Genomic DNA, 13,699 nt, shown 5'->3' with positions numbered 1-13,699 from the left:
ACCAAACACCCTTGGATAATTGGTTCCAATGACTAATACATGCTCACTGATTCAGAGGCTGAGGAGTGTGAGTGACAAATGCTAAACCTGTTTAGGATAATGTGATTGATTGTAATTCCATTTGAAATAAATGTAACAAATGTCGATGCACCATCTAGTTAACCATGCAGCACAATTGTAATTGTTAAGGTTGTTCACTTCATTACACAATGTCATTTCTCAGAAAAAATTTTTTTCTGCTCTTAGGATGAAGAATTGTTGTCCTTTCCCTAATCACATGGTTACCAGTGGTTACTTGGCTTGTTTTTATTTCACTCTGGTTTCTAGAAACCTGAAGCCTTACTATAATCTGTGGATAGGACTCAGGGAGATATTTGAATGTTAGCTTAAATCAAGCAGTTTACATCCCTATCATTATTGCCTTGTTCTTTTTCACCTATCTCTAATTTGTTTTGTATTTCATATATCCCTGTAAGTCATCTCTTGCAGGTTGAGTTCTCTAGAAACAGATCAAAGAGTTTGGGGTGCAAGATGTTTATTTGTAATCAACACTGGTGAAGAGAAGAAGGAGGAAGTAGGATTGGGCAGAGGGAAAATGCAAGCCTGATCAAACCTTTGCCAGCCTGGCAGGGCACTGAGAAGTGAGTACGGTCCTGTGCCAAGCCATAGTGGCTGGTGTATTCCCTCTCTCAGTTAGTCAACAGACACAGGCTTCCTCAGCAAGGATGTGAGCTCAGGCAAGGTGGGTCTCTAGAGCTGAGTAGACTCTGAAGGTGCTATATTATGGAGACTGTCTGCTGATTATAATATTCTCAGCTAGGCAACAAGTCCTTCCTTGAGGGGGAAGCTAGGCAGCACAACCACCTCTTTTTCTACTTTGGTCTCCCTCTCCATACAGGATGGAAGAGAAGTTCCTCCAGGTGTCTGGTGTACCTCTTTTCCTAAAAGAAGCTTAGAAGAGAGATGTTAGTGGGATAACTACAGTATCTAAAGCAGAAGTGAATCTCAGAGTACCAACTGATACTCATTATCCTCTTCTACTGTCCTTTTTAGATTCCATTAACCATCACCTTCCACCTCTGCTGGCCTGGCTGCTTACTTAGTGTGACCCAGATCTTCAGCTCTCAGGACCTGAACCTATGATCACCATGCCCTTTGGCTAGAGTCACTGTACCAGCCCATTTACTTTACTTTACAGTCACTATTGGGCAAGTGAGTACTAAGATAGGTCCAAGTGGATCAACTAAGTTCCACCCATATTCCTCTCTGTCTTCATTGTGCAATAGCAGCCCTCTCTCCTCCAAATGATCAGTCAATTACTCCACCAAGATAGTGACTCCTCTTCTTGCTTTTGGTCCCTGAACACAAGGAGGTCAAAGTGCCCAAGTGACAATTGAAACTTATAATTCAATGGGACTCTTTCTGTGTCGCCTTGAGAAAGTGCACCCCCTTTGGTGAGCAGGGCTTCTAACCCAGCAGAAACCAGAATTATGGGAAAAGGAAAAACAACGATCCTTAGTGGGTCACTGAGAGTGATGATAAGTGGGGTCACTACTGTTTCTACCTCTTGATTCCTGTGTCCATGTACTCTTCCTACTGGGGACACAACACCATATAAAGGTCATTGATTCAATGCATATATGCTATATATTAGCTATATATTAGCATTCTAGAAGATAGCATCCCACCCGTGTAGCGTATTCCCTCTGAGTCTCCAACCATCTACCGGGCTAGCAGTTTCTGAGTGGAGTAGAATGGATATGGCCAGTGATTATCATGGTCATAGACCTATGCATGAACTTTCTTTACTATAAAGTGGGTCCCTTGATCTGAGGCAATGTTATGCAGAATCCCATGCCAATGAGTAAAATGATCTATAAGCCCTTGGATAGTAGTGGTGGCTGAGACCATATGATATGCATAGGAACGGCAAACTCATTCCTAGAATATATGTCCATTCCTGTGAGACATGTGAAAATAAACAATCAATCTTTCCAGGATGAAATGAGCTTGGGAAATGGGAGTCCACGTTGTTGGGGTCTTGCGTATCCTTTATCTTTGCTACCATCATTTATGTGCCCATTGTGCCAGTACTGAGGTGGCTGATGACAGAAGCTGGCTGATGTCAGCTGGATAGTTCATTTTGTTTAGTTGGTAGTTGAGTAACACATCTGTGGTAGATGCTATCTGGTGGACACTAACATGTGATACAGTGACCTTCACAATTCATATCTACTCCCATATGTCCATCCACATGCCTCTAACCCAAAGTTTCTTGTCACCAATCTTCATTCTTTTTCCTTCCAGCATGCTGACCACCTCTTGCTCATTTTGCTCAGTCAACATAATATTATCAATCTAATAAATCAATATGATATTCTACAGTATGCTTGGGCAGTCCAGATCTCTTTGTTCTATATTATGACAGAGAGTAGGACAGTTAACATAAGTCTTCGAGCAAAACTGTAAATATATCTTGTTGTCTACTCCATGTGAATGATATCTGATCCTCTTTTATGATTTGTGATAGAAAATAACATATTTTCCAAAACAATGACAACACATATGAGGCCTATTAATCCACCCCAACAAAAATACCACATCTAGAACAGTGGCTGTGATTGGGGCTACTATTTGCTTGACCTTGCAGAGGTCTACAGTTATCACCCTGGAGCCATGGGCTTCTTCAGGTGCTAGACTGACCAGTTAATTGGAGGTACCTCGGGCACTATTACCTCTGTATCATTTAAATCCTAAAGAATATTATTAATCTCCACTACTTTCCTTCTCCAGGATGCCATACTGTTTTTTACTTTACTATCTTGGCTGTGTATGGGGTGTAGGAGATAGTTCAAGAGTCTTCCACTTAGTTATCCTTGCTGTGACAGTTCTTACCCTACATGACTAGGAGCCAATGTGGAGGTTACACCAACTTCCAACTACGGTCATGCATCGCTTAACGTTGGGGATACATTCTGAGAAATGCATCGTTAGGTGATTTTGTTATTGTGTGAACATCATAGAGCGTACTTACACAAACCTAGATGGTATAGCCTACTATGCACCTAGGCTATATGGTACTAATCTTACAGGACCAGTGTCACATATGCAATTGTCATTAACCAAAATGTCATTATGCAGCACATAACTGTATGCCAAACTCACTTAATATCCTGCAACCAGGGAAATGGCCATTAGGTGGGTTTATGGACCCAGCGGAATTCCTGTAAGCTCAACCTTGGTCAGCACTCCATTTATTACCTGGTCACTATATACCACCACTCCAACAAGGGAGACATGATGAGGCTTTGGGTCCTTGGATATTAATGTCAGCTAAGACCTTGTGTCCAACAGATCTTAAAATGCCTTGGCATTCCTGTTTATCTTTTCCCCAGTGCAAAGTTGTTCAAGGAAATGACCATAGGACCCTTTAGGGAAGGACTAGAGGAATCACTACCATGTAAAGAACACAGGTGTTCTTTCTCCTAGGAATTGACCCACCTCTTCAATCAGTGGATTCTAGGATTGAAAACAGGATCAGATCCAAAAACTGAACAAGGGATCATGACTTTTTAAAAAAAAAGATTATACTTTTTAAAACAGTTTTAGGTTCATAGGAAAATTAAGCAGAAGGTACAGAGAGTTCCCATATATCCCCAGCCCCCACACATGCACAGCGTCCCCCACTATCACCATCCTCCACAAGAGTGGTACATTTGTTACAACTGATGAACCTACACAGACACATCATTATCACTCAAAGTCCACAGCTTGCCTTACGGTTCGCTCTTGGTGTTTCATATTCTGTGGGTTTTGACAACTGTACATGACACATATTCACCATTATAGTATCACACAGAGTAGTTTCACCACCATAAAAATCTTCTGCGCTCCACCTCTTCATCCCTTCCTCTCTGCTAATCTCTGGCAACAACTGATCCTTTTACTGCCTCCATAGTTTTGTCTTTTCAAGAATGTCATATAGTTAGAATCATATAGTATTGTAGCCTTTTCAGATTGGCCTTTTTCACTAAATAATATGTGTTTAGGATCATGACTTTTCATTGAAGCAACACACCCTCGGCCTACTGGTCATTCTTTCTTGATTTTTCTACAGGCACAAACTGAATAGTATCTTAGTCATCTACCCATCTATTTAGTCCTTAGAGATGCCATTTTCCATTAACCATTTCCATAACTCTGTGGGTTATATCCTCTTGACTGCCCCTCCCGTATTGCTGGTCATTAAAATATTCTAACAGCCTGGTTTAGAATATTTAAGTACCGCCACCTGACCTCCATTGTTTCAGGGTTCTCTCATGCCCATTTCTATCAGTGAGCCAAGTTCTGTAACAGATTTTCCTATTGTCAGCCCTAGCCTACACTGAAAATTTTAGTGATACTGGTGCCCTTCTAGCCATGTGCATTTCTTATGCCTTTGGTAAAAGATGTGTCCTCTACACTCCAAAAACATAATCATCTCACGGGCCTTCCAGCCAAACACAGTGATTCCAGCAACCCCACATCTATAAGTTTTTTATTCCCTTCCTCAATTCTCTGCCATGGAAATTCTGTCATTTCAACTTTTTGTAATGTGAGCCATTGTTTTTTTCATGTTTCCAGGGGCCTTCCTAGTAGTAAATTCACACTATCCCCTGGAATCCTTGCCAAAATGTTAAATCATGTAATTCAAGATAGCATTTCCAAGTCAATAAACTCTTCACTATCAAATTTTTATTTCAGGCCCCCTTGATCAAGCATTCTCAGAATCCAGTCCCATGCATACTCCTCTGACTCCTTCCAGTACATGTTGACTAGTTCTTGTAGCTCCTTTGGAGCATTGTCCCTTTCCTGCCTTATCAGGCTCAGAACATCCTCTGCTGTATTATGGGTGTCTAGGTATTAATGTCATCTCAGATCCTGTATACAACTTAACCCTAGTTATAGGCCCTGTGGGCAGTAGGGAAGATGGTGTGGGTCCTAGGGCAGGCACATGATATTTCATGTGTGAGAGGTCTATATAATGCCTTCCAGCGTGAGATGGTGGGTACTAGCTCTTAACAGGAATGAGTAGGCCATGTCTGCAGGCTCAGAGGTGTATGGGAAGTCAAAATCTTCAGAGACATCCATGCAGATATCCTCATCCCATCAAACGAGTCCTGGATTTTCCTAACCAAGGAAAATTGTGCTAACTTTGGCATGACAGACATATTTTGGTTGTGCATTTAGTCATCTCTGAAATTCAGTCCTCTGAATATTAATTCCTAGGCTTAGACCTTGACTTTCTCTACTTTCCCAGTAGAGTTGATAAGAGCTTCTTTGTATGCAACCAAGAAGTCCTCTGGCTTTCACACGTGGGTTTCAATCACCTATTACACACCCTAAGCTACTCATTATCTTTCTGGTGGGCATCAGTGGCATTTAACAATAGCCATCCAGTACCATTGTGCTTGTTATTACTATTTCTCCTCTAAGTTTCAAATGCATGATACATCACACCTGCTAATGTAGTCTCTTACACCAGTACAACCTCCCCATTCAGAACACGTGAAATTTATGAACTGGAACTCCTTGTTCCAGGAGCTGTGTGTGCTCCACATATAACCAGTGATGGAGTGTGGTGCCATCCACCACCAGCTGGATGGCAGTGTTCCAGCTTCAAACTCCATCTTACACCTACTTTCTCAAACCACACCTGGTACCAATTAATGCATGCTGGATTTTCTGGAAGCAGATACTGAGACAGAGTTTAAGGTGAAAGATACTTATTAGGGATCAACATCTACGAAAGGAAGAGACAGGAGTAGGATTGGGCAGAGGGAGAAATCAGATTATGATAATTTGGCAGTGAACTCTGGAATAAGTATTGCTCATAAGGGTGTCCTTTAAATGGCCTGTATAGTCCCACCTTGCTCAGTCACCAGATATAGGCTGCCCAAGAAAAGGCATGACCTCAGGTAAGGTGCCTCTTTGCAGCTGAAGCAGACCTTAAAGGATATGACAGCTGGAGTCTATCAGCTGACTGCTGTCCCTGCGGAAGTCGTTCCTTGAAAGGAGATCTCCATGTGTAAATAATTATTTCATATTAGTTTCTGTTTGCTTTTTAAAGAAACCTTTAATAGGTTACTGGCCAATTATAGCTGATATAAATCCTATAAAGGCACAACCATTGAAATCTACAAAGTTACAATCCACAAACCAAAAGATCAATAATTTTCCATAAAATGTATAAAAATGAATAGGATCAAATTAGCATTATTCTTACAATTACTTTGAGATATAGTGCCATTTCTAGTCACTCCCCACCTGTTTGTGAATAAAGACACAATTTTTCATGACTGGAGAATAGTCTAGAGCACAAAATTTTTGCCAGATCTTATGCTCATTCTGGAGAAGTTTTGCAGTGATATTGCCATCAACCAAGATGAGAGAGATACCCTATTCTTCTTGAATATGAGCTTAACATAGTGGCTTCTGGCAATTTCAACCAGAATTTTTTTTTATATAGGACAGATTTGCATCACTTTCTTAAACCAAAAGTGTAAGAAGTAGTCTGCTTAGTATATTGCTGTTTCTTTCCAGGAGAAATAGCCAGGTCTGTCCAGTAACTGAACAAAGTAGCATGGGCTATTAAGAAACATTCGGGAAGGGGAAAAAAGAGAGAATCAGTGTTCCAAAGGATGTCATTTGAAAAAGACTCTCAGTTTCTAAAACAACTTAGTCTTCCAATAGACAATAGCATTGTTTCCTCAAAGTGTGATGTAAGAATCACCTGCATCAGAATTACCAGAAGTTCTTGGGAAAAAAATATAAATTCTCTGGGGAAGAAGCACCAAACATTTGTATTTTTATATTTTTACCAGGCTGGTTAGGTGATGAAGGAATACACAAAGTCTGAGAACCACAGATCAATAACATGTTCACTGTTCAGTCATAGAGTGGGTTGTTAAGCAATAATGAAAGCTGACACAGGCTGAGCTCTGACTACGGGCCACGCATTGCTCTAAGTACTTTACGTGAGTTGTCTCATTTTATCCTCACTATAACTCTACAAGTGAGGGACTGTTATTACTTTCATTTTACAGGTAATAAAACTGAGGGACACACTTGGAAAATCGAAGATTTGGAATTAAAACACAAGAAGTTTGACTAGAAGTGGTATGCACTCTACTATAAACCTAGGAGAAAACAAAGCTCAAGACCTTACACAGGAATCTTAGACATCTATAGTCTTCTGAACTTTCACTTTGATAGTGTGGAGCTAATTACTTCTGTGTTTTAAATATTGATAATATTTTTATATGTAGATAACATTTTTCAGATTACAAGTATTTACCCATTGAACCAAATGTCATGTATGAGATCCTCTAGAAGTGATAAAGCTCCCTAATAATGTGGACACTGAGGTTGGATCCTTCACAAAACATCATCTTATCCTATCACTTTTGAAGAGCTGTCTGGCCTGATTCTGACCTGTCTGCAGTTAATATATCTATAAAATAATTAGCTCCTTTCCTCCATATATGTAACTGTTGTACCATCATTGGCACACTTTTTAAAATATGGTTTGTTTTTTAATGAGCTCATCATGAGTGGAAACAAGAACATAGTTCATGTCAGAATTTTGTGAAAATATTCTCTTGGTTATTTATTAAAAATAGAATATAATAAGACTTCATCTCTATCATTATCAACTAAAAGCCACAATCCAGAATTCTTAAGAAAGTATTTTATAATTAAGAATATCTTATTCTATATTGCTTCACTAACCATGATGATGAGGATCCCAATCAAAAGGATATTATCAGTGTCACAGCCAATCTTCTAACTTTGTGGTTGTGTAAGACACTTCTGTTGGATTCACATATTTTGTTCTACACTTCAGCGTAACAATAAATAGCTCTTACTTCATTAGCATTTTACTCAAATGAGTTAAACATATTTGTTGCTGATTCTAATTAAAAATAAAATTCCTTTTTCCTTCAAGACTATAAAATTTTATAAAGAAAAAGTCTTAATTTTAAGAAAATTTCTTTTAAAAAGATATTTTATCCAATAAAGCACAATCATTAACATTGGAAAGCTTGTGTGGAGGTTTATAGGAATAAAATTAGTTTGTTGTCAGACTTTTTAGAAGTTTTAACTAGAGAATTACTTCAACTTCTCTTGAGTAAAAAGAAGAGGAAAAACACTCAAACTTATTATGCACCTCTTAAATGCTAACTCCTCTGGGTGCTTTGTATATGTTATTTCAATTAATTATCACCACATATTTGGAAAATAGCATTATTACTCACCATTCACATATGAGAAGACTGAAATTCAATGAGGTTAAGCATTATGCCCAAGGTCACACAGTTAATAAGTGAATCAAAATTCCAGGGTCTTTCCCCACACACCATGTTCTTTCTAGACAAAATGCTAGTAGCATATTAACGAACCAATGCAATCTTATTTGCATATAAACCTAGAATGGCATTGTGCAAAATACATTATAAGTCAAATTTTTAATCCTACCTATTGCATTTGCACACAGAGACAGTCTTTACAGACTGTCAGTTGTTAATCCATGAGTTAGTTTCAAAGAATGACCAATCCAATTTATTGTTCAGTGACCCAGGTAGACCCAGGGAGTAATTCTGGTTTCTCTCACACAGGCAATATTTCAATTAAAGAGATTTCTCTCCAATGAGGCCGTCAAAATACCTTAGTGTTTAGAAATTGTAGACCATTTGTTAACACAGCAATTGATGAGTGTGGGGTATGGGAAAGATTGGTTTTTGCATTAGGAATTTTCTTTCAAAAAATTCAAAGTTACAAATGAAAGCTAACCCTTTTAAAGTCTTGTTACTAACATCAGACTTGATCTATACATACCACTGACCTCTTCCTGATCCTAAACAATGCTAAAAGATCATGAAACAAAAGGGTAAAGTCAGAAGATGCATCACTCACAGAAGACAAAGTGGTATGTGACCTTAAAGCTTACTAAAGGAAATACTTCTGTCATTTTTCAGGTTCCTCTGGTTTTAGTTTTCTTCTCAACACCCTCCTGTAAACACACACAAATACAACAGGTTGGAAACTAGTTCATTTCTCATTTTTCATTTATTTAAACAGATGAATATTCTGCCTCAGGAACCAGAACGCCGCCTTATATAATTGAGGGGTGTGTGTGTGTGTGTGTGTGTGTGTGTGTGTGTTATGTGCTGTTACGGGGTGTGAGAGGGGGCAGATAGAAATTCTGAGGAGCTATGGTAGAAAGGCAGAGTTGCTACCTCCCTTTCAAAGCTACTGTCTGGGAGAGGGGGTGGGGACTATACCAACCCATCACTACGCTGCATGCCAGTCTCACACACTGATCCTTCTTCGTCATGTTCCCTGGGAAATTTCCCCCAGATTAGGAAACAAACCGTACGGTGGGTCTGCCTTGGAAGGCGAGTTTTTACCATTGCAGCACAAAGGACAGCGGAGCGTGATTTCACATCCTCGCAACTCCAGTCACTCGACCAGCTCTATACTTCAGCACCACGGAGAGCGGCACCTCCTCGGCTACTACCCATGGGGAGCCAGATTACTGCGACTCAACACCGGATTCCGGTCATTTAGAGGAGGGACAAGTCTGCGTATTTCACCCTCAATGTAAGCAGCTATGATGATTCTTTCATATTGATTTTTCCGTCGTTTTCTGGCTGAAATATGGAATTAAACTTTTATTTATTAGCCCTCTCCCTCTTGTGCATTGCTTGGATTTATAGATATAAATCTGGATCTGAAATCTTTCTTATTTGTTGGGTTGATAGAGAAATTTTCTTTTCTTTTCTTTTCTTTTTTTTTTTTACTTTTAGTTGAAATTCTAAGTTTACAAAGCCATTTAGAAATAGACAACTCATCCTGGTAGCTCAGTCCTTTTGTGCTGGAGTGTAGTTTTATTCCTAGAAGAGAGTATATGTGTTGTCTCTTCTCCTCCTTCACTACTGACAGCTTTTTAATTTGATATTTTTTGTGGTTGTATTTATCTTAATATAAATATGGGGGTAGGAGGAAGAAGAAATCTATATTCTAAAAAGTAGCCACCATTAAAGAATGATGGGTGAGAAGAAAGAAATTGTAATTTTTCTTTCCTCTTTTTTGTTGAAAATATGTCCTTTAGACATCCATTTCAACATAACGAATACGCTTTTAATAAAAGAGATGTAATCTGGGCAGGGCTTCGACACAAGGTTTGAAACTCTAGAACACAGAATCTCCCTCTTTAAGTTTGAAGTTGTAAATTCACTTAAGCATGATTGAGTAGACATAACCAGGATACTATTGTCATTAATTGTAATTTAAAGGCTTAATGGATTCAGGGTAGATTTGAAAGAGGCAATAATGATTGCCACCTGGATGGTGGCACTGAGTGAATTTTTGCCTCAGAATGCCACCTGCTGGTGGGTCCTATTTCTGAAGCACTGGGCACACATCAAATTTATGAATGAATTCACATTTAATCCAGAATATTCATTATGGATATGACTCAAACTCACTGTCTAAGATCTTTTAAACAATGACATTGGTTCAATTAGTTAACAACTTACCACGGTTCTATGTCACAATTATAATCCATAAAAATTTATTTCCAAAAATAGTTGCCCCTAAGCTTAGGGGCATGTAGACCAGCTAACTCCTTTAGGCAGTAATTAACCCAGAAAAAAAAATCAGAACTATTTGGAGTCTCATTGAGGCTAATTGCAGATGCATGTGGTATCCTGGATGAGAGCTGCCAGGATCTCTTGCTTAGGAAGAGCAATCAACATTTTCCCCCAGATAAACATTCAGCATGTTACCTTTTTCAGTATTGTCATTTCAAAATTTAAGGGCTTCTCTTACTTTCTTGGTAGTAGATGTTCATTTCAGATTCTTCTGTCACAGAAGTCAATGAAACAATCAAAAAGTAACACATATCTATTTTATTCCAAGACAAATCTTTGGGGGAAAAAATATGTAACTATTAGAACTTGTTGTTTCAGCTCTATCGGGAGCTATACACAATGAGATATAGACATCCAGTTTCGTAACTCCCCAGTTCCATGTTGACAAGGATTTTAAAAGAAAGAAGAATAAAAGAAGCACACACAAAGCACTAGTTATACTTGCATCGCTAATACACAAGGTAGTTTGAAAATACTGAGAATAACTTCTCTAAATGATATTATTTGGCGAAAAATAAATCACTGATAAAATCATTTATTAACATTCAGGAACACTAGATAATATTTTTCAATCCAAGATGCAATGGAAAAAAATATCATGCATTTGTAGAACTGTTTGGAAAGTATATCTCAATATTGTAATGAGTAAGCAGAAGGATACTTTGCTTGTTTCCTGTAGAACCTGACTGGTGAGGTCTATGAACTCATGCATATTCATTGGGTAAATAGGTGGATATATTTTTTCTTTTATTCAAAATACATGTGTTATACAAGCAAATTATTGTCACTAGCTTAGGTGGGAACATGAATGCTTTAGATCCACAATGATTACAATTATATTAAACTAAAATAGTTAATATTATCCAATGTTACTACAGCACTTACTGGGCACTGTAATTTATATGCACTATCTCACTTCAACTTCAACAGAATAAGAAAGATGATACTTAGAAATAAGTTGGATGCCTTTGGAAATACATACAATTTTTCAGGAGTTTTTTGAAAAAGTAGGAATGCCTCAGTTTTCTGTCCCAGTCATCTAAGAGACTTAATACACCTTCTGATACTATCTGTCTCATCTAGAAACTTATGGGCCATTATTTATAGTGGAGCTAAATGGAAACCAATTTTGCTTTGGGAATTCATAACTTGTTTAAAAAGTTGTCAGTTACAAATAGGAAATAGCAGTTATAGGATTAAATGGCTCCTGTATTTGTAAGAAGGAGGACACTGGTAAACATTAAGACCTCTATTTTATTGGTCTTTTTTAATGACCAACCCAAATTCAACTATTTAAGAATTGATTGAGTTATTTGACCATGCACCATATGCCAGGCATCAGGGGTACTAGGTACTGGGTACATATACCATACAAAGAAGTAATTCCCTGCCCTCAAGGATCCTGCAGTCTAATGGAAAAATGTACAGTCGAAAGAAACTTAGAAAAAAATGCAGGAGGAAGATGGATGGCAGCAGCATACCAGCCAAAAGCATGGGCTTTGAAATCAGAAAGATTAGACTCCTAATAGTGGGTCTACCATTCACAAGTTGTGTAGCTTTGGCAAAAGTGGGCATTTACCTGAGTCTCATTTCATCATCTGTTAAATGGGGATGACGATAGTATCTATATCATGTAATAGTTTATGAGAATTTAAAATGATAATGCATGAAAGTACTCAGCATGGTGCCTGCAACATGGTTAATGTGTAATAAATGTTAATCATTATGATTAGTCATTGAGGAGAATAGCTAAGCTTATCTTATGATCTGTGTGAATTTAAAACAACAATTCATATAAAACACTTAGCACAGTGTCTGGCACATGGCAAATGTGTAATATATGTGAACTATCACTATTATATAGTCATTTAGAAAAATAGCTAAGCTGAATATATCAGTGTAGAGTAAAATATAAGCCAATTTATAATCATTTACTTCAGTGTATTGACATGTAAAGTTTTGATCATTATTGTCATGGATATTTGTATAAAGCTTTACAGTATCCAGGTCATTTGATGTACATTATTTCATCTTCACTGTGGTCCTGAGGCACATGGTCCTGAGGAGGATATCTTTTCTTATTCCCTTTCTATTAGTAAGAGAACTAAGGTTTAGGAGAAGACTCCAAATCACTTGGCTATTTCATCACTGTTGCTCTGGACTAAACCTCAGAGTATGTACACTTGGGAGAGGATGCACAGACCAGAACTAGATTTTCTTGGGTGACTGACCTGTCTCCTAGATTTTGCGTGGTTGATGTTCAGTTGTGGAATGTTACAGACTGAATTGGTTTCAGGCTTGGATAATTTCCACAGAGACCTATGGTGTATGTAGTAACTTTACAAAATAGACAACAAATATCTCTAAAAGGACATTTTGATTAAGTTGCCTTTTTTCATCAGTAATTAACCACAATCCCCGTGTCCAAAAAGCTGTATGGTCATGCTCATTTGCAGCTGGACTTGGGATGCAGAATTCATACTTTTCGTGGATCACTGACATCTGGCTTCCTTCGACTGGCTGATGCATCTGTAAGAGCAGCTTGATAAAAATAGCAACCAAGGGATCAAGAGGGAGTTTAATAATCAGTGATCCTCCCAAATATGGTTTTGTTTCCACTGGAACCCCTTCTTCTCAATGACATCAAATGTCAATGTATGCATTTATGGAAAATAAAAAACACAGTATCTTAATTGAGGTGTTTGATGAGTTCGATCACTCATTATCTCAATAATATATGCAAATAAAAAGGAATTTGCATTCAAATTTCATTTTCAAGAAAAATATTAAAGTAAGGGCAATCAAATGCTAATTGTATTTTAGGGATAATTCATTTTGCTCTTTATTGGCCCTAAAACTGTGACAAGATCCCCAGGGTCCAGGAGACCAACACGTCTGATTCATGACTGTGAGCTTTGGCCACCAGCTATTATGGATCAAAAGACTTTATCTTTCTGACATATTATCTTTTGTGGATTTTTTTCCAACCCACGTGAAATGTATGG

General features: G+C 38.1%; 1 protein-coding gene across 1 annotated transcript in view; it reads left to right on the top strand.

Annotated features, from left to right (window-relative positions):
* The window catches only part of TRPC7 (transient receptor potential cation channel subfamily C member 7), a 195,599-nt gene that overhangs the window by 45,074 nt on the left and 136,826 nt on the right, over nucleotides 1-13,699 (top strand). The window contains exon 2 of the mRNA XM_058549377.1: nucleotides 9,400-9,626. Coding sequence (XP_058405360.1) covers nucleotides 9,400-9,626 — 227 coding nt within the window. The remainder of the gene's footprint in view (nucleotides 1-9,399; nucleotides 9,627-13,699) is intronic.

This window comes from Diceros bicornis, chromosome 1 (assembly GCF_020826845.1).
Source record: "Diceros bicornis minor isolate mBicDic1 chromosome 1, mDicBic1.mat.cur, whole genome shotgun sequence".
NCBI lineage: Eukaryota > Metazoa > Chordata > Mammalia > Perissodactyla > Rhinocerotidae > Diceros > Diceros bicornis.
Note: the sequence above shows the minus strand (reverse complement) of the source record. Positions and strands in the feature narration are given on the sequence as shown.